The 25,224-nt window shown below is 40.0% G+C and overlaps 1 protein-coding gene across 4 annotated transcripts in view; it reads right to left on the reverse strand.

Moving 5' to 3' along the window:
- Positions 1–24,413, reverse strand: part of LOC100566739 (cystathionine beta-synthase) — a 51,858-nt gene extending 27,445 nt beyond the window's left edge. The window contains exons 1-7 of one of the 4 annotated variants that reach the window (XM_062975157.1): positions 24,317–24,335; positions 20,528–20,622; positions 12,336–12,457; positions 11,372–11,553; positions 8,159–8,265; positions 7,733–7,867; positions 14–93 (exon numbers count right to left, since the gene is read on the reverse strand). In XM_062975157.1, coding sequence (XP_062831227.1) covers positions 14–93; positions 7,733–7,867; positions 8,159–8,265; positions 11,372–11,550 — 501 coding nt within the window. In that variant the 5' untranslated portion in view covers positions 11,551–11,553; positions 12,336–12,457; positions 20,528–20,622; positions 24,317–24,335. Of the gene's footprint in view, positions 1–13; positions 94–7,732; positions 7,868–8,158; positions 8,266–11,371; positions 11,554–12,335; positions 12,458–20,527; positions 20,623–24,316 lie in introns of all 4 variants that reach the window. The other 3 variants (XM_062975158.1, XM_008107464.2, XM_008107463.2) reach the window with 3 other exon arrangements.
- Positions 24,414–25,224: the final 811 nt, after the last annotated feature.

A 25,224-nucleotide genomic window follows, 5' to 3' on the forward strand; every position in this document is an offset into this window, starting at 1 on the left:
ACAGGACTCTCACCTTCTCCATGCTCATTTTCTCAGGCATGACAATGACACAGCGATAGCCCTTCACTGCAGAAGCCAGGGCTAGCCCAATACCTGGGAAGTAAGCGAATAAGGAACAAAAAGGGAAGATAATTATAGGGTCAAATGTTAAAGGGAATTTGTACCCTTCACAATTAACTCATTTACCTCCCACAAACATGATGTGCTTTGAGATATATTCATCAGCAATCACCTTCAAATATCTTTACCTTGCAATGATCAATTTCAAACATTTTTTCTAAATGCAAAATAAATATCTGAGGAGCACCACATGCTATAACAAAATGATGTTTTTCACTTATGAGGGTACACCCTTTTTAAGGAATATGTAATAAATAATAAAGCATTCTGCCTTCTACATTGGTATTAAATTGGTAAATAGCTTCCTAAGATCTACGGAGGTACTCGCAGGAACACCTCAGCAAGTGAGAGTCCAAAAGTGGCAGGCTAAAACCCGGAACCTCAACCAGTGGCTGATACCAGATGAGAAACTCCCTCCTGGCCACACAGAAGACTGAGTAACTTGGAAGGCACTGAACAGACTGTGCTCTGGCACCATGAGATGCAGAGCTAACCTTAAGAAATCAGGCTACAAAGTGGAGTCCACGATATGCGAGTGTGGAGAAGAGCAAACCACAGACCACTTACTACAATGCAGTCTGAGCCCTGCCACATGCACAATGGAAGACTTTATTACAGCGACACCAGAGGCACTTGAAGTGGCCAACTTCTGGTCAAAGGAAATTTAGTGTAATGCCAAGGTTTTAACTCTGTTTGTGGTTTTCCTATACATTTTAACTGTATTCTCAATTTGCTTCTGACATGATAAAAAATTGATATTACTACCAAACAATGGCTGACATCCTGTTGCGAACTTACAGTGTGGTAAACTAGTTTCTGAGTACACAGTTCAGAATTGTGGCGTTGTGCACTGTCATAGCTGGGTCATCAAGAACATTGCCCAAGTGGAGCAAGCAATGTGGCCACTGCAGAATGGTCATGATGTACAACATTATAGCACTTTGTGGTGCAGGCTGCCCTCAAGCAATGACAGTGCAAGGAAGGGAGAACAACAGCCCCGAGAGAGAGAGAGAGAGAGAGAGAGAGAGAGAGAGAGAGAGAAAGAGAAAGAGAAAGAGAGCGAGCAAGCATTGTTAATGCAGAATGAATGGCAATAGAACATCATGAGGGCAAATTGGGGTTCTGAGCGGGACTCGTATAGATTTTTCAAGCACTTCACCACTTCTCTCTAGAGGACAGAAATGATCTGTCTTTGATCTGATAAAATAGAATCCCTGAATTAACTAGAGGCACAAAGCCATCACCTAATTTGACATGACTGTAAGCAGAGAATAAAGTTAATGAGGAAGAGCTCGTGAGGTATGATGGTTTAAGTGGTGGACTAACTCTGGAGAGCAGGCTTTGAACCCCCACTATGTGATAAAAACCCACTGAATGACCTTGTGCAAGTTGTACTCTTTCAGCCTCAGAGAAAGGTAAAAACAAACCCCTCTTTGAATAAATCTTGCTAAACAAACCCCGTGGCAGGTTTGCCTTAGGATTGCCATAATTTGGAACAACTTGAAGGAACACAATAACAACCAAGTTGATGAGATCACAATAAAGTATGTATTGCATTGTGTTTATAGAAAGATAACATTTTTTAACAAAGCAAAGAAAAATAGAACTGTTGGCCATGTCTTCGTTTATATCATTATGTCAGCATGTGATAGTAAGTCCAAAGATAAGATTGTTGTGTGTTTTCTGGGCTGTATGGCCATGTTCCAGAAGTATTCTCTCCTGACATTAGCAAAGAATACTTCTGGAACGTCAGGAGAGAATACTTCTGGGACATGGCCATACAGCCGGAAAACACACAACAACCCTGTGATTTCGACCATGAAAGCCTTTGACAACACATAGTCCAAAGATAGTATCGAATACATTTCTATTGCAGAAGCATTTGCAGGAAGTGGTTGTGCAACTGGTGTTGCTCTAATTGCTTGCTCAGAGGTGTCATCTAGTGCAACAGAGCTAACCAGGATTTCACTTCATTAGTGCAAAGTTGGGTTTAGGCCACTGAATGCTCTATAGCAGTGCTGCTCCAAGTGGTGGATTTTTTGACTGGAGCTAGTCTATAAGTATTGGCTATCAATCTGTAATGGGTTTTCAGTAATGAATGGATACAAGTGTGTCGGTTCCTGGCACACTGGGAAGACATCTCTGCTAGCCTCTAACAGCAGATAGCTTAAAGCACACAGTCATGTAGGACAGGAGAGGACAAAAACCAGGAAGACCAAGCCAGTTTTCACCACTGTATGCCCCACAGGCTGCAATGACATAATGTCACTTCTTGTTTCTATTTGAGTCAATTTCTCCAAAATTTGATGAGATTATAGGTGGTAAAAAAAAGCAATCTGCAACATTTTCAGGGAATCTTGAACTATGTATGTATGTGAAAAATCACTCCAAGACTTATATTGGGTGAGTAGCTGGGGCTGCTTGTAGCCAATAGACTGCATTTTTGTCATCTATACATACTATTTTTGTCGGAGCCGCTGGAGGTGCAATGGGTTCTCGGCTTTCTTTAGGAACAACTATGAAGAATGCTCTTGGTAGTTTAAATGAGGAGGCTAAGTGGGAATGAAGCATTTCGCAGAGGAGAAATGAGTTACTGATTTCCCAGCTATGACTGAATAATGACTGCAGTGCCCCCTCTTGGTTCTACTGGTGTTTTTAAAATAAAGGTAGCTACTATATCCAGGAATATAGAGAAGATTAACAGCAATGCTCATCTTTGTTAGAAAGCAAGCACTGCTGATAAAAGAGTGCAGAAATGCACAGACATACAGGTCCACCAAGACTACAACTACAACCATTCTTTAGCTGGGTAGCGCTGCTGGAGTTGTAGTCTAACCATATCTAGATGACATGTTCCTTGCTTTAAACTCTGACATACTTTTTCCCAACAAAAAAATCCAGCACATCAGGTAAGAATGAAACAAATAGGATTGAGAATATAAATCCTCTGAGATGCACTAAGAGTCCCTTGTCGATCGAGTCTTCCCACATTATGGACTACTAAAATAAGAGATTGATTCTTCTAAGACCTTCTCTAGACACCATATTTCCAGTCACACAAAGAATCTTAATACAATATTGTTGCTTACAAATAAAGGCAGTATATTGGATCCAGACTGAATGGGATGTTCTTCAGTTCCAGTGATTCAGTGTTTAGGAGCCTTAAACTAATTTTCTCTATTAATTTCAGAAGGATGTAACTAGGAAAATTTCATATGGACCCAACCTAATTCCATTTTTAATAATAGGTATTAAAATGGTTTGCTCTCAATTTCAAACCATTTTATTTATTTACTGGTTCCAAAAGATTTGTCCAGGATTTTACTCCTTCCTTCCTCCCCTTCCTTCCTTCCTTCCTTCCTTCCTTCTAGACAAGGTGAGCAAGCAGCTCTTCTTCAATATATAGATCTAACAGTTTGTACTTTAAGGCTGAGATGCTATGTCTAATTACCTAAGACTTGACTTAACCAAAATCACTGAATCTGACTTTGTACATAATGCATTGCACTGTAAGCCCCCCAGTCAATACTGACTTGTACATTTTCAGAGTTGGAGACCAAAGAAGTAACTCTTCCAACCTCTATGTGATATCTATACATGCAGAGGACAGTATTCTCTGTAAAAGCAAATGCCTATTTGTGAATTTCCACTTTTTAAAAATAGTTGTCTTGAAAACAATTGTTTAACATTTTATTATCTATATATATAAAATGATAAAGTTGTTTGCGCAGTGATTATAACAACAAAACTAAACATCCTAGAAATATGAAATTTGGCAACACAATGCAAAAGGCTTGCCTCCAGGTTACAACAACACAACCACACCACAAAACCACAATCCAGACACACAAAACTCACAACAACGCATCATGCGATAACAACACAACTAAACGCCCCAGAAATACAAAACTTGGCAACACAATGCAAAAGCCTTGCCTCTCAGTTGTAACAACACAACCACACCACAAAACCACACAGGACCCACAAAACTTGCAACAACGCATCGTGACTATAACAACACAACTAAATGCCCCAGAACTACGAAACTTGGCAACACAACGCAAAAGCCTTCCCTCCAGGTTGTAACAACACAACCACACCACAAAACCACAATCCGGACCCATAAAACTCACAACAACGCATTGTGACTATAACAACACAACTAAACGCCCCAGAAATACGAAACTTGACACACAACTAAACGCCCCAGAAATATAAAACTTAACAACACAACGCAAAAGCCTTGCCTCCCGGTTGTAACAACACAACCACACCACAAAACCACAATCCGGACCAACAAAACTCACAACAATGCATCATGACTATAACACCACAACTAAACGTCCCAGAAATACAAAACTTGGCACACAACTAAACGCCCCAGAAATATAAAACTTGACAACACAACGCAAAAACCTTGCCTCCCGGTTGTAACAACACAACCACACCACAAAACCACAATCCGGACCCACAAAACTCAACAATGCATCGTGACTATAACAACACAACTAAACGCCCCAGAAATACGAAACTAGACAACACAACACAAAAGACTTTTCTCCCGGTTGTAACAACACAACTACACCACAAAACCGCAATCCGGACCCACAAAACTCACAACAACTCATCGTGACTATAACAGAACTAAACGCCCCAGAACTACAAAATTTGACAACACAATGCAAAAGCCTTGCCTCCCAGTTGTAAGAACACAACCACAACACAAAACCACGATCCGGACCCACAAAACTCACAAGAAAGCATCATCGCTATAACAACACAACTAAACGCCCCAGAAATACGAAACTTGGCAACACAACACAAAAGCATTCCCTCCCGATTGTAACAACACAACCACACCACAAAACCACAATCTGCACCCACAAAACTCACAACAATGCATCATGACTATAACAGCACAACTAAATGCCCCAGAAATACAAAACTTGGCAACACAACACAAAAGCCTTGCCTCTCAGTTGTAACAACACAACCACACCACAAAACCACAATCTGCACCCACAAAACTCACAACAACGCATTGTGACTATAACAAATACAAAATCTGACAACACAACTCATCCACCTCCCCAATCCCTACATTCACACTTGGCCTCCAAAAAAACAATTACAATAATAACAATGACAACAACAACAACAATAAGAATCAGCACCATCACAGGCAAGAAACAGCCAGGCACTGAGGCTGAGAGGCCAGTCAGTGCTACACTGGGCCTCCAAAAAACAATACAGTAGCATCTAACTTATCCAACGTTCATGACCACTACAACAACAATAATAATAAACACCTACACAGGCAAAAAAAAAAAAGACAATTGTACCACAATAAAAATATAAACCGCACTTAGCAGAATCAGACTTTACAATTAACAACAAACCAAAGACAACAGGGATCTCAAGCAATTATCAATCAACACAAAAAATGAAGAAGGTAACAGACTTCAAATACTACTACTAATGTGCGTATAAAGGAGGTGGAGGTCACAGCATAAATACAACCTAATGTAGACTGACCAACACCACCAGACTAAGCCACAGCAAAATGTAATGTGTGTTTTACTATGGAGTAAACAACAAAACCACTGAACCAAATCACACCAAATTTGGCCACAAAAGTCATAGTCATCCAAAATATATCTTTCAATCAAAAAAACCTAGAAAAATAGTCCAAATTACAGAGGATGAGGAAGAGCCTTTCTCCCCCTAACTGCCAGTTTGAAAGGTCGGCTCTGCTGCCTTTAGCCCCCCCCCCCCCCGCTGCCTTTAGGCCCCTCCCCCTTTGTATCCTAGCAACTCCCTCAACCAAGATGGCACCCAGGGCACAGGCAGAGTGCACTTTGGCAGATAATATAAGATTATAAATATAATATGTAATAATTACTGTGGTATAATAATACAGAACAATATAATTTCTAAAACCAGGACAGTAAATAAAGACCAACACTCTGAAAGCAGGGAAATTGGGGATTCCAGAAAGAAAACAATCAGGGCCAGCTAACACTTCCCAACAAAGGATTCCCCCAGGCAGGAAGCAGATAGGCTTTGAAGCTGCAAGGCCATTAAATGCTAATCAAGGTGGCTAATTACAGCATTCATACCTGCCACACCAAGACTATTAATTGCTATTCAAACTGGCCAACCAAAGATTCTGCAAGGTAGAAAGCAGCCAGGCTTGCAATTCAACCTGGCCAACCAATATTTTCCCTAGGTGAAAAACCCCCAGGCTTTGAAGCCACAAGGCTACTCTGTCCCATTCAACCTGGTCTAGCAAGGATGCCTTATGTAGAAAGTCCCAGGCTTTTAAGCTGCAGGACTATTCAGTGCTATTCAAACTGGCCAAACAATGATTCCCCTACAAAGGAATTAGCCAGGCTTCAAAGCGGCTCTTTGATTGAGGGTGCTATTCCAGAAAACGGCCAGGCTTTGAGGCTGCAAGGCTATTCACTGCTATTCCACATGGCCAACAAATGATTCCCAAAAGCCACAGCAACGCGTGGCTGGGCAAAGCTACCTGTGGAGAAGTCATAGTTATTGTGTTTAATTTTTGTCTGTTGGAGTGTGTATTTGTGTTTTAGTTAACAGTAGCCATTTTGAAACATGAGTAAAGCAGCGGACATTTTGTTTCATTTCACAGTGGTTGGGTTGCCATGGAGACGAAGCTGATTAGCTTATGAGAGAGAAGTGGGCGGAGCCAAGGAAAGGAGAGCGGTTTTTAAAAAGAAGAGAAGCCAGTTCAGTTGGGAGTTGAGAGTTGGGAGTTGAGAGGGGAGAGTGTGTGGGAGAGAAGGAGAGGGTGTGTGTGTGCATGGCTGTAGGCTTGTTCAGTCAGAAAGTACTGAAAAGATAGGCCTGGCACAGAAACCTTTAGTCAGGACAGACTAAAGGGAATCTAGTAAGATCTCTAGTGGGGAAAAGTCTAGGGATCTGGGATTTGATCGGTATTGGATCAAATTATTAGTCTTATTGTAGTGGCGACATTGTCCACGAAGGAACTCGACTGTGGTTAGGGTTCACTACAATTTGGTAACATCAGTAAGAAAGTGGAAGAAGATTTACACCAAAGTCTACGGTTATAGAGTTATTAAGCCACTTGTCTATTTAAAGTTATATAAGTTAATCAACCAAACCCTCAACTAAGCTTTGTACAAATAAATTTGTTGTTATTTGTTAACATCTGTCTCATCTCATTCCATTTACGTCTGTGGAACCAAGTTTCATCAGTATTAATTCCAAAACCTCACGTTGGTGGCAGTTAATTGAATAAATCACACACACAGTATATAATTATTGGCAGCGTATAGAGATTTAGTGTAACACTTAAGTTTAGTGATAGAGGTGGGATCTGAAAGGATTCCCCCCTGCCTGACATCTTTTCACTACCTTTATAAAAATAAAGGTCAACAGGGGCAATGATGAGTACAACATCTACTTCAACTACCTTCCTACAATAGAATTCTTCTCTTCCATCATGTAAATTATCACAATATAGATACTGTGGAATGATAAAAATAACATTGAGATAACCTTTCATCACATTGAAAGGCAACTTTTTAAAACTTCCACAGAAGTTTTTGATATCCTTTTGTCATACCTGTGTTTCCTGACGTTGGCTCAATGATTGTGTCTCCTGGTTTTAGGGTCCCAGCTCTTTCAGCATCTTCTATCATCCTTAAGGTGATCCGGTCCTTCACACTCCCTCCAGCGTTGAAATACTCACACTTAGCCACTAGAATTTCAAGTCAAATCCCAGTTAGAATATGTATGAAACATTTTCTGAGGTATGAACAATGAGGATGAACCTTCAGAGCCATGAAATGTCACTGTATGAATTAAGTGAAAGTCATCATAGTCTTATCACATATACATTCCTATAATAGTATGCCCACATAATAGTGCCCACTCCCATTCAATATACAAAAGTGCATATGTGTTCTAACTTCTCCGTTTCCACCTTAATTAGCTTCCACAGCATAGTACAGAAACTTTGAGAGAAGTGTTGTGGCAAGAAAATACTTACACAGCTCACATTGAATCCCATAGGCTTTTGAAATTTTGTTGATACGAACCATTGGGGTGTGCCCAATTTTTTCCAAAATATTTGACAAAATCTTTGGTTCTTTTGGACTGCAGTAGGGGAAAGAACAAAAAGAGAACCTGGTAAGATTTAGAAACATCGTGGTCTATGTACTGATGAATATATAACAAATAACATTTTACAAGAAACCTCTATAAAAACTTTTGGCTCAAGATGTCAAAAACACCCATTCATTAAATGAAATGAAAATTCATAAACAATATAACAACCTCCATACATGAGTAACAAAATCCAACATATTTTATCTACACACACAAGTAAAGTATAGTCAGTGGAAACTGTCATTTAAAATGTTTTTGGAAACAATAGTATTGTAACGAGAGAAAACCCTGGTGTGAAAAAAACGCTTCTAAAAGAAACAATTGTAAAACCTTTGTTGAAAAAGCTTTCTTTGGACCCCACTTCCCTAAATAACTATTAGGCCCCTTCTACACTGCTTTATAATCCAGATTATCAATGCAGATAATCCACATAATTGCTTCGAACTGGATTATATATGAATCTACATTGCTATATAATCCAGTTCAAAGCAGATAATCTGGATTTAATATGGCAGCGTAGAGGGGGCCTTTGAAGAATATCAGAGGCTGGATCTACACTGCCATATAATCCAGATTATCAAAGTAGATAATCGAGATTATCTGCTTTGAACTCAATTATATGAGTCTATACTGCCATATAATCCAGTTCAAAACAGATTATACGGATTTTATACGACAGTAAAGATGGGGCCTGAGAGCCTGCAGCCTAAAGGAGGATTTCTTTGCATCATATCCTGAACTGTACAGTTTCAAATCCTGCAGAATTTTCCTGTCTGGTTGAATACTATTGTCACCGAACTCTCACAAGATGCTATGATGGTGATATTCCAGATACCATCCAACAGATGCTTCAGTTGGCCAACTAAAATGCACAAAGCACATTATGCAAGTTTTCAAAGCTCCAATGACTTCAAAAGATGCTAAAAAATAAATAGAAAAGTGGCAATGCTGAAGTCACAGGTCTACATTTTGTATTAGATGTTGTTTCTGTTATTGTTCAGCTAGTCTAGGCCTGAACCACCTGTGGTCCTCCAAGTGTCTAGTGGGATCTCAATGAAGGCAAATGCCACTTCCTTCTTGGCCATTCGGGGACCGTGACAAAGTACAGTACAATTAAACTCTATTAGCAGTTACTTTGCTGATACTACTGGGATTACAGTTTTATTGCCCCTTGTCCAGGCCCCCACATTACATTTTCTTTTGCTGTATTGCCAACATGGCCACTGTTGAATAATTTTTCAACAGATCATTGTAATTTTCATTCAACACACTGCCTCCTCTGGGCAAATAAAACTTTATTTTCCTCAGCTGCAATATATTGTAAGTTGAATGCTCAGAGAAAGTGATAGTCACTAATTAGAAAACACTTCCTTAAGACAGTTTTTCCCTGGAATTAGGCAAACAGGAGTGGGTGTTTATGATGGATTATAATCAGGAACATACTGTACTGAACCCATGGGGCCCTTCTAAAAGACAGCTAACATTATAAGGACAAAGTCATCAGGGTTTCACAAATGACTTCTAAATCTTTCTGCTTATCATTAACTCAGTTTATTATGAGAAGCATTAGGTTACCAATTTATGCCATCTTGCATAAGTCCAAGTAGATTTTTTCCTGTTTTGCAGAAGAGCTCTCATATATTTAGAAAAGAATGAGAGTTTAATGATTTTGGGGGAACCAAAAAGCCTAAAACGCCGGCTGGGACATGCATGTTATGAAGTTTAATATTCGTTCCGACCTCTTGGTGGAAGCAAGAGGATTTTGTACTTCCACAATAACAAAAGAAATTAAGAGAAAAGGAAATAAAAGAATACCAATTTTGTTCTGACCTCAATGTCTTAGAATTAAAAGTAATGTGTTGTCGAAGGCTTTCATGGCCGGGATCACAGGGTTGTTGTATGTTTTTCAGGCTGTATGGCTATGATCCAGAAGTATTCTCTCCTGATGTTTCGCCTACATCTATGGCAGGCATCCCAAAGCAGAACCTATTGATCTACTCAAATTTGCATGTTTTCAAACTACAGTAGAGTCTCACTAATCCAAGCTAAATGGGCCAACAGAAGCTTGGATAAGCGAATATCTTGGATTATAAGGACTGATCAAGGAAAAGTCTATTAAACATCAAATTAGGTTATGATTGTACAAATTAAGCACCAAAACTTCATGTTATACAACAAATTTGACAGAAAAAGTAGTTCAATACGCAGTAATGTTATGTTGTAATTACTGTATTTACGAATTTAGCACCAAAATATCACGATATATTGGAAACATTGACTACAAAAATGGCTTGGATTATCCAGAGGCTTGGATAAGCGAGGCTTGGATTAGTGAGACTCTACTGTACTAGGTTGGCAGAAATTGGGGCTAACAACAGGAGCTCACCCCACCTCACAGATTTGAACCGCCGACCTCCTGGTCAACAAGTTCAGCAGCTCAGCACTTTAACCTTCTGCACAACTGCAATCCCTTTGAGTAGGTTTATTCAACCTGTATCATGAGAAGTCACATTTCTTTTAAACTGTCTAGAAGAACTCATGTAAATCTCCCAGTGTAAAAAACTGCCGTCTTTTTGCCGTATGATGGCTGTTGTATAGGTTGAGCATTCCATATTCTAGAAATAGAATTTCCTTAGGCTATGTGTATAAAGATGTAAAATGAAAAGTACATTTAGTGTTAAGACATTGATCCCTTCTCCTGATATCTCATTATACATATGAAAGTTTTCTAAAATTAAAAAAACCTGAAATACAGAATACTTCTAGTTTCAAGCATTGTAGATAAGGTATAACAAAAATACAGAACAAGATAAGCATAAGAAGCTGCCATGTGGACCAGATGTCTAAATTGTGCTTGATTGAATGGTTACACACAGGAGTATTTGCAAATGTACAAACATTTACTTCAGCAACTTGGAAACCACAGTCTTTTGCATATGAGGGCAACTATAGCAGAATACATTCACTGGACCCCTGATGAGCTCCCTGTTTGTAATTTTTGCAGTCCTCTTAGAAAAACCCCTTACTGAATAAGCTGGGTAGAAGAAAGAGAAAAATCATATGCTTAATACTGCCAGTAATAGTAGCTACTTACAGAGGCACACAGCTATGAGGGGACTCCGAGATGGACTTTCCTGGTTTCCATGTACATCTGCTGGCCAAATTGGGACGTATCCATGTGTTGTTAGTTTTGGTTTCCGAGCTTTCCACTTCTCCATTGAGGAAAGGACAAACTCGGATTGTTTTGTTGGATGTGAAAACAGAAGCCATCATAAGCTAAAATAAGAATATAGGAAAGATATCATGTTCATCAGCAAACTTTGGTGAGTCATAACATATCAAATTAAATGCTCTAAAATGAACTTTATTAGCAATTAGTTGTGATTCAATGTATATTTCTATCAAAATAAAATTTCATTGATGACCTTGCAACTCTATGTTGGCCTTTTGTATTGCATTATATTCTAAGGCATAATCATATTGTTAAATACAATTTTTTGATACAAGATGTATTTAGTATATGCATCTAGTCTGCTATATAGTATATGATCATTATGTTTTTTAAATTATTTGGGTATATTTGTTACCTTTTTAATTATAATTGTTAACTGCTAGTTCATTGATGGGGATGATAACATTTAAATTTTTTTATTAATATAACGTTTTGAAGAAGGCAAGCTAAGTATCAGAAAAATGTGAGCCAGTGTGGTGTAGTAGTTTCAACACTGGAGCTCCCGGTGGAGCAGTGGGTTAAACCCTTGTGGTGGCAGAACTGCTGACTTGAAGGCTGGGTTGCTGACCTGAAGGCGGCCAGTTTGAATCCAACCTGGGGAGAGCATGGATGAGCTCCCTCTATCAGTTCCAGCTCCATGCGGGGACATGAGAGAAGCCTTCCACAAGGATGGTGAAAACATCCGGGTGTCCCCCGAGCAACGTTCTTGCAGACGGCCAATTCTCTCACCCCAGAAGCGACTTGCAGTTTGTCAAGTCGCTCCTGACACACACAAACAAACAACAACATTGGGCAAGACTATGGAAATCAGGATTTGAATTCTCACTTGGCCACTGGATGACTTTGAACAAGTCACACTCTCTCAGCCTCAGCAGAAAGCAATGGCAATCCTCTCTTGAACAAATCTTGGCAAGAAAACCCTGTGACAGGGTAACCATCGGTCAGGAACTAAGGCACAAAACAACAAAGGAAGATTAACAAATGATAGTAAACCACTATAATCTGAAACTTGGATTTAGACTTTAATGAGCCCTTGTGTGACATAAGAGGCAATGTGAAGGGTGTTGAACCTAAACCATCTTCTAGTGCAGCCAGATTGGAATGTCAGAATTTTGCAGCTCATAGGGTTTCCAAAACAAGGTTGCAAGACATTCTTTATTTTAGAATCTCACATCCTGTATGCCACTTCCTTCTATCATAGAAAATGGAAAGTTTGTCCCCTGAAGATTACCCAGGGGCATGCCTTCAAGTCGCCTTTCAACACATGCAAACCTCATACACAAGGAATACTCAAAGATAATTTTGCCAGTGAATAAAACAGTGGTTCTCAACCTGAGGTCCCCAGATGTTTTTGGCCTCCCCAGAAATCGCAATAGCTGGTAAACTGGCTGTGATTTCTGAGAGCTGTAGACCAAAAACATCTGGGGACCCCAGGTTGAGAACCACTGTTCTAAAATATAGTTCACAGCACCTGGTATTCAGTGACAGTCTCTCATCCAAATACTAACCAGAATTGACCTTCCTTAGCTTCCAGGATCAGATAGGACCTGCTGCCTTTAGACACTTGAAAAGCTCCTTTAAACAAAACATCAATACAACTGACACACTGAAACCATCAATAACACAATAGTAGCAAGATGATGCTCTGTGTCTTAGAAGTAATTTCCTGGTCCATTTTCGCACCTCCAACCCCCATAATTTCTGCTATAGTCTAAATACTCTAAAGTAGTGGTTCCCAATCTGTGGTCTGTGGACCACCAGTAGTCTTCAAGAACTAAACTATCGTCCATGTCCTCAAAGTTGCTACACTGTTGCAACAAGAGCAAGAATATCTGGTCTTGCGAAACCCTCTTATAGTGCCGAGGCTTATTAAATATGGCTTTCTGTGGGCAAGCAGATGACGACTGCTAAATGGCATATGTTCTGCATCATAAACTAGAGCTGATGTGGTCTATCTAATGCAATTGTCTGAATCAGCACCTCAAATAACCAAACTGAATATAAAGTTGACCAAAAACTGATTCGTAATCCTTTTGGTACTAATGTTGGAGAGTGGCCCCTGGCCAAGTGGTCCCTGGTCAAAAAACAGTTGGGAACCATATTGCTGTAAAGCCACCAGATCTCATCTGATCTTGAAAGCTAAGTACAGCCAGCCTGAATTAGTACTTGGATGAAAGACTGTCAAGAAATGCCAGGTGCTTTGGGCAATATTTCAGATGAAGGAACAAGTAAAACCATCTCTTAAGAAAATGAATTAATGGAATCACCATAAGTGAACAGGTAACTTGAAAGCACAGACACAATAATTTATAATGACATATTCAACCCACTTCTTTGGTACTACGTGGCAAGATTGTTAGAGAGTGGCAATGTTCTCGTCTTCATATGCTCTTAGAGTTATATCATCCATTTCTCCCTCTCCTTCAGGTCCCTGCTATCTTTTATTTTATGTAAATCACATCATGGTTGAGTTCGAAGGTTTCATTTGATGTACTTAATAGGGTCCAACTTTTATTACTTTCAAAGTGTTTCCTGGTTATTGACTTCACTACATGACGACAGCAGAACAAAATTATTTTTCCAGGCCTTCTACAGACTCCTTAGCTAGATCAGAAAACTTTAATCAATTGTCATGTTACTTTGAAGGTCTAACATCTTAATTAGAAAAACGTCTCCCTCTAATGGAGTTTTAACATGCTGAGAAGCAATGTGTTCGATAAAGTAATTTTACATTGTTTCACACATTTGTTAGTTTTTGACAGAAGTCTGCTCATGTATCAAATTTAAGAAATTATCTTTTGGTTTTGATACTTACTCTGGCTATTGATTGTGGTTGTGTCTGCCAATAAAGATTGATCCATTGTTACTATTGGTTTATTCTTGTATTTATTTCATTGTTTTCACCTTTCCACTGAGGGCAACTCTATATAGTGGTGTATTTAAGCAAATGTACCTTTCAAAAAGTGAAAAGCATGTAGCATGGTAGAATAGTGTTTGTCAATGATTGTAGGCCATTCGAGAGGACCCATGTCCTTGCATTTGACCTGCCATTTTCTTCAGTGCCAAATAGAATCAGTTGAAAGAACTGATCAATGTATCAGTATTACTGTAGGTATTATGTTGAGAGTGTCAATTTACCCATATTCTAAACACTGTTACATTATTTTTGCTTCCATTTGTATTGATGCTCTTAAGTATAACTCAATGTAGGCGCTGAGTCCATGTGGAAATTGGCACGAATAACAGGCCATTCATGAACTCACGGGTAAGATCATTGCTCCCATGCCCCCAATTCTGTCTCGACATCTGCAATAAACATTACCGAAATCCTGCCAAGTGATTATCGCTCGGCTAGTTGCCAGATGGGCCTTTTGCCACCAATTGCCATAATCATGGCCAACTATGATTCTGTAAATGTGTTATCATTGCTAACAGTTTTTAGCAATGGCTGACACATGTAACTTCCAATGCTGATACCACATGGCTAGATGAAAACTATATTCATTTTATTATTTGCATCTTATTTTTTATTTATTTACTGCATTTCTACCCCACTCTATCTCACCTCAAAGAGGACTCAGAGTGGCTTCATATATGCCTTGAGAATCACCTCTGAACATTTCTTATGTTTTATGAGTTGGACTTTGAAGAGTGTTTATGCAATATTATGCAGCATTGCATTATGGATGAATCCAAAAGAGCAGCACATAATTTCTGGTAAGAGAATTATGAAGTGTTGAATCTTCTTATTACCCCATCTAGAATAGAGTTTACCTGAATGTTACTGGAAATTCAACACTTTGTAGGTCTTCTCTACTTTGGACTAACCAATAACATTCAGGCTTATAGCTTTCTATGTTCCAAGCAAAATTCAATCTGTGGGCAGTAATCTTTAAAGGTATATATGAGTTTAGCCTCTATTACATTATGAATCACTTCTCCCAAACTGATGTTTCCTTTCATACACGGAAATCTCTGGAGGGACCTTTGCTTCAAATTCTGTGGATTGCACTATAGAATAAGGGGTAGAATCATAAAACCATAGAGTTGGAAGAAACCTCATGGGCCATCCAGTCCAACCCCCTGCCAAGAAGCAGGAAAATTGTTTTCACAGCATCCCCGACAGATGGCCATCCAGCCTCTACTTAAAAGCCTCCAAAGAAGGAGCTTCCACCGCACTCTGGGGCAGAGAGTTCCACTGCTGAACAGCTCTCACAATTGAGAAGTTGTTCCTAATGTTTAGACGGAGTCTCCTTTCCTGTAGCTTGAAAACATTGTTCCATGTCCTAGTCTCCAGGGCAGCAGAAAACAAGCTTGCTCCCTCCTCCCTAAGACTTCCCCTCACATATTTATACATGGCTATAATGTCTCCTCTCTGCCTTCTCTTCTGCAGGCTAAACATGCCCAGCTCTTTAAGCCATTCCTCATAGGGCTTGTTCTCCAGACGCTGGGTTTCCTCGTGGCCTTTAGGCAACCTCGGGCCCCTCCCCAGCCTCGTGCCATTTGCCTGGGAAACTTTGCTCTTGGCCCTTTGCATGTCTGCCAAGGGAGAAGCTGAGGTACATCCCCAGTCTCACACCAATCCCATGGGAATAGTGTGAAGCTGAGGAAAGGGTGGGCGTCAGCTTCCCACCACACTTGTCCAAGGAGGGAGGGAAGAGAGGAGAAAGGGTTCTGGGGAGAGGAGAAAGGGTTCAGAACCAAAGGGTTCTGGGGAAAATCTGCCCAATTGTGCAGGCCCGTGGTAGAGTCTTTTGTACTGTTTGCACCCTCAAGATGGAACTCTTCCAGAGACACCTGTCAAGCTGATGCAAAAATAAAAATTACATAAAATCGCTCAATTACGTATCTTTCAATTTACTTTAACCATCAGTTAGTCCAGATAATTAAAGACCAGAAATGCTTGACTGCTCAGTGAATTTATTTGTAAACACAAGTACTAACTGAATCAATAGAGATTTTGTGAGCCAACACTTATGAAATTTCAATTAATTTAATGGATCTACTCTAGCTGAGACTAATCACCACATCAGTGTTTTTGCTATTATTGATTCACCTACGTTTCATGTGGTTCAAAGCTAGGAATCTTATTAGCATTGGCTGTACAGTACATCCAGTTTGTACATCAAGCATACTAAAGGCTCCATGAAATCCTGGGAGCCAAGTTACAAAGTAATACAGTAAGAATGGGGGCATTTGCCACCCAATCCCCGCAAATGAACAGGCAACACACACAAATGAGTTCACTATGAGCAACTTTATTAACGTTATCTAATTAAACTTTGCAACTTTATGATTTGCAGCAGCAAACTGAAGAAGAGGGCAGACTGCGGCTGTAGACCCCTCCCTCCAGAAAGAAGTCCTGTTCAGAACTACTATCTGCAGCAAACTCCTTTCCCGGCCGCAATTGCACAGGGGCCGGGAAAGACATTATATAGGGTCACACTCGATTTCTACCTATGGCTTGGTTCTATGGCTCATTATACTACATCATTCTTTTTTTCCAGAGTGTAATGCACTCTTTCTTGGATCTTGTCCTGTCAGCAAAACGTCTACCAAACATAGCTCTTTGCTTTGCAAACTCAGACATTCACAATTTTTATTTCTGCTCTACAGAGGTTACCAACCGTTTTTTCCATGTTCTTTGCAGATCACTTGTTATCACCAAGAACATGTTCCAGAATCCAATTGCATTTTAGATATCCCTGCTGTGGGTGGAGATTGTGCCTAGGCCAGGAGTGTACCTATGGCGTGATAGAGGGATATGGGGACATTACCTCTTCACTAAAAATTCTGTTACTCCCAATGACATTTTCCTTCATTTTGCAAATTACAAGCACTGCAGTAACTTAAAACTTCACTGAGCATTAGAAATATAGGAACAGGCAAAATTAGCCAATGATGGGAAACACAGCAAATATAAGAATTCTAGGTATGAATTGTTGAATTGTCTCAATACTATAAATTAGGAGACTGGAGGAAAAACTGACTGGGAGAATAGGCCTTTTATTGAAGAGTAAGACAATGCCCTTACATTGGGACACACACAGATAATTAGTTCACACAGCAGACTGGTTCAAAGCCAATCAACACAGTTCATGAATGCTATACTCATCACCAATTTGAAAATTACTCCCTATGTTCCATACCCTAATAGGTTTTTTAGGTAGATTTTTTTATTAAAAATGTAAAAGACTATGAGCAAATAAATTTTGCTGAGATAGAATTGAAGAATCATAGAGCTGGAAATGACATCATGGGCCATCCAGCCCAACCCCCTGCCAAGAAGCAGGAAAATTGCATTCAAAGCACTCCCGACAGATGGCCATCCAGCCTTTGCTTAAAAGCCTCCACAGAAAGAGCCTCCACCACAGTCTGGGGGAGAGAGTTCCACTGCTGAACAGCTCTCACAGTGAGGAAGTTCTTCCTAATGCTCAGGTGGAATCTCCTTTCATGTAGTTTGACACCATTGTTTTGTGTTCCATGTCCTAGTCTCCAGGGCAGCAGAAAACAAGCTTGCTCCCTTCTCCCTATGACTTCCCCTCACATAGTTATACATGGCCTTCATCATGTCTCCTCTCAGCCATCTCTTCTGCAGGCTAAACATGCCCAGCTCTTTAAGCTGCTCCTCATAGGGCTTGTTCTCCAGGCCCTTGATCATTTTAGTAACCCTTCTCTGGGCACATTCCAGCTTGTCAATATCTGCCTTCAATTGCAGTGCCCAGAATTGGACACAGTGTGATTCCAGGTGTGGTCTGACCAAGGCGGAATAGAGAGGTAGCATGATTTCCCTGGATCTAGACACTAGACTCCTATTGATGCAGGCCAAAATCCCATTGGCTTTTTTTGCTGCCACATCACATTGTTGGCTCATGTTTAACTTGTCCACGAGGACTCCAAGATGTTTTTCACACGTACTGTTGTCGAGCTAGGCGTCCCCCATTCTGTATCTTTGCATTCTGATCAACATGCCCAAGGCATGTTGATACAGACAAGATGTCCACTTGCATCATATACAAGTGTAACACTCCACTTGGCAAAGCTTACTGGCTTTACAGTTGGAGTTCACTTCTGCATGGTCAATGGAGTTCACTTTTGCATGTGCCACTCAGAGAGTGTTGTCTACCAAGATCTTGCTCCCTCCCTCCTTCCTTCTTTAGTATCTGCTACCTAAAGCAGCCACCTCATTCTTCCTAATGGCAGGGCGAGCTCTGTCAAAGATCAAGAACACATAGAAACAGGTAGCTCTTGATTCAAAAGAGGGACCTAACGAGGTATTTTCCAGTTTTAGTCACTGCTGACATTGTTCACCTTTTTAAAACACCAGGCTTCTCACAAGCTGTGAGAAGACACACCTCTTTGTAACTGGCAATGGTCAAAGGTAAAGCTCATACCTACAGCTAACAGATCTTCTGGCAGTTTTCCAGAACTGAAGTTTTTCTCCCCTTCTAGTCATCACAAAACCCTTTGTGTTTGCTCCATTTCTTATGTGTATCTTTTAAACAGGCCAGTAGTAAAGAAGAGAATTAGCATGATGTAGTGGTTTGAGTGTTGGACTATGACTCTGGAGGCTAGGGTTAGATTCCCTACTCAGCCATGGAAACCTATGGGGCGGCCCTGGGTAAGTCACACACTCTCAGCCTGAGATAATCCCATGAAAACCACTTATGGCCTTAGAGTCGCCATAAATCAGAAATGACTTGAAGGCAAAACAACAAACAAACAAAAACACATAAAGGAGCAATCCCCCACTTCTACCTTTTGCTGGAACTTTTCAAAAACAGTTGAGAAACTATTCTATTTGATGATTCAGCTTTTAGATAATTCTTCTCTAAGCAAAAGTGTCACTTGTCTTGAAAAATGATGCAAAGTGGTAAACTGAAAATGATGAAAAGGTCTCAGGTAGTGTTTTTCTTTAAAAGAAGGTTTATCACTAGGAGCAAAGCAGACAATGATGTGCAAGGGGAGCCAAATAATGAATTTATTTATTTATTTAATTTATATACAGTAGAGTCTCACTTATCCAACATAAACGGGCCGGCAGAATGTTGGATAAGCGAATATGTTGGATAATAAGGAGGGATTAAGGAAAAGCCTATTACACATCAAATTAGGTTATGATTTTACAAAGTAAGCACCAAAACACCATGTTATACAACAAATTTGACAGAAAAAGTAGTTCAATATGCAGTAATACTATGTAGTAATTACTGTATTTACAAATTTAGCACCAAAATATCACGATGTATTGAAAACATTGACTACAAAAATGCATTGGATAATCCAGAACGTTGGATAAGTGAGACTCTACTGTAATGCTTTTCTCTTCTCTAGGGGGACTCAAAGCGGTCCACAACATAGTAAATGGCAAGGATTCAATGCCTCACATCCATATAAAAGAAACATTACAAGTCTAAAAGCAATCATATAACCAACCTCATTAAAACCTATATAAATAATCAAACATAACCATAAAACATTTAAACATTAAACATGAAGGCATTTAAACATTGCATCGATCCCGTGGTTTCATTTAGCTGCTTATGTATTAATATCGTTTGTCGAATGCCTGCTTGCACAGTCAAATTTTAAGCCGTTTCCTGAATGCCAGGAGGGAGGGGGCCAATCTAATCTCACTGGGGAGGGAGTTTCACAGCCAAGGAGTTGCCACCGAGAAGATCCTGTCTCTTGTCCCCACCAATTGCACCTACGAAAGCGGCAGGACCGAGAGCAGGACCTGCTGCCTGTATCTAGTTCAGAGAGAATGAAAAAGACTCACAGGGATAGGATTTCCTACTCTTTTCCTAATTACTTTGCTAAAAGGGTAGACAGTGATGCTTATAGCTGGAGAAGCATCTAGGACGTCTGCTTTTTAAAGACAACTCACAGGCCCTAAAGGTATCATCGGCCCCCTTTCCCCCATCCCTCATTCACCATGTATATGCAAATATGGTATTCTCAAAAACAGGAATCTGAAAAACTTCTGGTCCCAAACATTTTGTATAAGTGAGACTCAACCTGTAAAAATGTTTACTTCTTGTTGACTGGCCATGCCCTTTTAAATCACATTTTGATGTGACTCAGCCACGTTTCCAGTTTTCATCTGTGAAATGCTGGAAGGTAGAAGAGAAGACTCATTGACTATATTGCCATATAAATCCCTAAGTAGTGTCTCAGCCCTCAACTCCTTTCCACATAGCTGAATAAAATCCCACATTATCTGCTTTGAACTGGAATATATGGCAATGTGGACTCCGATAACCCAGTTCAAAGCAGATATTGTGGGATTTTGTCTGCCTTGATATTCTGGGTTATATGTCTGTGTGGAAGGGCCCCGAGTTCTAAAAGAACAGTAAAATTAACAATGAAACACACACCCCTGATTCACTCCCTGGGTATGATTTAAAATTTTAGTTTCCAAGCACATATCATTGTGAAAATCATAAAACACTCATCAAACCTCAAGTCTGATTCCAGGCTTAACAAATTATGACAGAGCATATCCTGATTGGATGCTGATGTACAGGCAATGATGGTTGCATCTACGCTGTAGAAATAATGCAGTTTGATAACACTTTAACTGCCATTATTCAATGCTATGGAATTCTGGGTTTTGTAGTTTACTGAAGCACCAGCATTATTTGGCAAAGAAGGCAACGCTACAGGTCCCATGAACCCATAGAACTGAGCCATGGCAGTGAATGTGCCATGCATTAATTCTATAATGTAGATACATCAAACTGCATTAATTCTATAATGTAGATACATCAAACTGCATTAATTCTGTAATGTAGATACATCTGACAGCAAAGATTATGAACTCTCAATTGTCAGTGATTAAGCCCAAAGTACATAACCATTTTGGAGCAACAACTTATGTTCCTCACTAAAGACAGCATTTTTCCACTGCCCAGTATTTAAGTTATTAGCAATACAAACCTAGGCACATCTACAACCTCATCATTTGGGCTAATTTGCTCATCATACGCCACTTGCTCTTCTCAGGCCCCTTCTGACACTGTCCTTTATCCCAGAATCTTATCCCAGATTATCTGGTTTAAACTGGATTGTATGAGTCTCCACTGCCAAATAATCTGGGATCAGATCCTGGAATATAGGGACAATGCAGAAGGAGCCTCGGTTAGAAGTAGATTAGGAACGAGGCCTGAATAATAATGTTGTGTATGGTTAGGTAAAGATAAAGGTTTTCCCCTGACGTTAAGTCCAGTCGTGTCTGACTCTGAGGGTTGGTGCTCATCTCCATTTCTAAGCCAAAGAGCCGGAGTTGTCCGTAGACACCTCCAAGGTCATGTGGCCGGCATGACTGCATGGAATGCCGTTACCTTCCCGCTGGAGGGATACCTATTGATCTACTCACATTTGCATGTTTTCGAACTGCTAGGTTGGCAGAAGCTGGAGCTAACAGCGGGTGCTCACTCCACTCCCCGGGTTTGAACCTGGGACCTTTCGGTCTGTAAGTTCGTGTATGGTTAGAAATTGTATTAAATAAAAACACAGCAATCAGTAGTTTACATCTGAGTTGGCATGCATAGGACCACACTGTGAAACTAGGACCATTCATTCTATCTAAATGTTAATTATGTCTGGAATTCTATCTTCCCTAGAGGTCTTATTGTAGCAGTTTCTTAATAAGATCAGCAGAGATGGACAGACTTCCATCTCGAAAATGCATTTTTCTTTTTAATCCAGGCACAAGACCCTTGACAGCCATCCAGCAGAGAAAACACCCATGAAAAAATAATAAAGAATTCTGATGCCAGGAGTTTATTATGAGTACCAGAGCTAAATTTGGGGAGCTTGTGATCTTCTTAGGAGGTGTAAACAATGATTTGGAACATGCTATTAGTAGGTCACTGTGACCACAATTTTGGGCTAGAAAATGCAATACTCTTTTTAAAACATGGATTCATGGCTAGTCCCCGAGAAGCTGCAAGGCAAGGTGTTATAAACAGAGTCAAAGGGCAGAATGTTTATTACAGCCAAGCAGTATGGAGGCCACACATGATTTTTTTCCCCTTTTACCATCGTGATAAGATACACTTTAGCCTACCAGATTATTTCCTGCAGTTATCTGTCTGGAAACATTTAACACTTTGCATATTTACAAAGTCCCCTATAGTTAAAGTGGGGGAAGATACTTAACCTATCCTTCACTTATAAGGACAAACATTTTGTGTAGTATGTTTCATAGTACTCTCTATACTTCCCTTAAGAAAATAATTTTGAAATAAAAATTTAACAATATATTAATATTTAGATCAAATTGTTTGTTATCTGAAGTGGCTAAATAATGAATATATAAAATCACCACATCTGCCTCAGGAATTTTGTGCCACGAAACAGGAGGGTAACCATATACGATGATCCATAATGCTGCGTTTCTCTCTATGTTATGTTTTGTTCACTTATTTGTTACAGAATGTTTTTTTTCCTGTGGTAGCAGTAGCTTTAAGTAAATGAATGACTTCTGGATTCTCAATGGATCTCATCACATGGAGGTCCAAGAGTTGTGGGAAATTGTGGGGTAGTGCCCAGCTTCATCCTCTTACCGTGATAAGTCATGGACTGCTATCCCATAACATTTCCCCACTATTCTCGGCATCTTCAATGAGGATACGGGTAGTCATCCATCTCTTCAGGGCTCCCTCTCAGTGCGCAGCAGCCACGCTACTGGCACAGAGCCCAACAGAGCCCCACTAGAAGTAGCCCTGTGGGCCCCAGGGGACTCCGTCCCAGCAGTGTGCCGGCAGAGCACAAGAACAGGGGAAAACCCCATCTGATGATGTGGTGTGTGCTGTTTAAACTATGTAACTGAATATTTGTAAATGCACAGCTAAGCATAAAGTGAATTTTCTGCAAAATTGTTTTATGGTAGAAAATCATAAACATATATTCAAAAAAGCATTGCATTGTAGGTAAAGGTAAAGGTTTTCCCCTGACATTAAGTCTAGTTGTGTCCAACTCTGGGGGTTGGTGCTTATCTCAATTTCTAAACAGAAGAGCCTTAGACACCTCCAAACTCATGTGGCCGGCATGACTTCATGGAGCTCCGTTACTTTCCCGCTGGAGCGGTACCTATTAATCTACTCACATTTGCATGTTTTTGAATTGCTAGGTTGGCAGAAGCTGGGGCTGACAGAGGGAGCTCACCCCGCTCTCTGGATTTGAACCGCCGGCCTTTCAGTCAGCAAGTTTAGCAGTTCAGCTGTTTAACCCACTGTGTCATCGGGGGTCACCCTGCATTGCATGCATTGTATGCACAGATAAAGTCTATAGTCTAAGCATGGGCAAACTTTGGTCCTCCAGGTGTTTTGGACTCCAACTCCCACAATTTCTAACAGCCAATACACCCGGAGGGCCATAGTTTGCCCATGCCTGCTATAGTTGGTGGGAAGTCAGAAGATAAAAGACAAAAAAGAGATTGAAGTAGTTATGCAGAAGGCCTTATTTATTGTTTACTTCTTCGTAGAGATTAAAGTAGTTGGCAATTATTTACATTTCTTTCAAATGGCAAAAGACTTCCTTCCTTTGTTAAGGACCACTCCTAAATTATATCGAGTATAAAGGAAAACTTAACAAAAGAGGGTTTTCCTTCTATTCTGCATATAGCCTCAAACTTAGTTTAGAACCCTTATCCTAAAACCTTATCTACTATTAAAAAACAAAAGACTACCAATAAAGTTCAAAGCATTCACAGCTAATAGAAAAAATAATGCAATGTTATTAAGTCCAAGGGGAAAGATGAACAGGTACAGTCAATATTCAGGTGAAAAAAAGAATGCTTACCTATGTGCTAGGCTGCTTGCTGAGAGTGCCTCTAATGCGTCTCTCAGCCCATTTATATCTCCATCTGTGACTCAGGAAGCCAATTAGCTACCTTTGCATATGGAACAAAGGGCAGAGATTGGCTCCGCCTGTGTCACATAGGCTGTTGATTCAAATTTAAAACACGATCAGTCTCCAAATGATAGGAATGAAGCTGCAAGTGAAATGGGAATTCATCTGCTTCTTTTGTTGTTTGAGATATAAAATTATTCTAAATTACATTACAAGAATGAACATTTTTAACATCTAAAACACTAACAGCACCTCTCTCATTCAGTGGCCCCTTCTACACAGCCATATCATTCAGATTAACAAAGTATATAATCCACATTATCTGCTTTGAACTACCATATAATTCAGTTCAAAGCAGATAATCTGGATTTTACTGTATATGGCAGTGCAGAAGGGGCCAGAGAGAGAGAGAGAGAGAGAGAGAGAGAGAGAGAGAGAGAGAGAGAGAGAGAGAGAGAGAGAGAGAGAGAGAGAGAGATGTGCCTTTATTAGCCATTTTCTTGCAGAAAAGAAAAGTAGAACCACTTAGTATTTGTAGATAGATTTACTGGAGCCAGTGTTGTGTATCAGTTTGAGCACTGGACTATGACTCTGGAGATCAGGGCTCAAATTCCTGCTCAGCCATGGTAACCCACTGGGTGACAGTGGGCAAGTACCCCTTTAACGTCAATGGCTCAATGCTATGGAATTCTGGGATTTGTAGTTTTATAATGTCTTCAGTGTCAGTGCCTTGTCAAACTACAAACACCAGGATTCCATACATCGAACCGTATCAGTTAAAGCACGTTAATTCTGGAGTGTAAATGCATTCTGAGAGGCCTTGGAAAAGTTGCACACTCTCAGATCCCTTCTGCACT

The sequence above is a fragment of the Anolis carolinensis genome, chromosome 3, assembly GCF_035594765.1.
Source record: "Anolis carolinensis isolate JA03-04 chromosome 3, rAnoCar3.1.pri, whole genome shotgun sequence".
Classification (NCBI taxonomy): domain Eukaryota; kingdom Metazoa; phylum Chordata; class Lepidosauria; order Squamata; family Dactyloidae; genus Anolis; species Anolis carolinensis.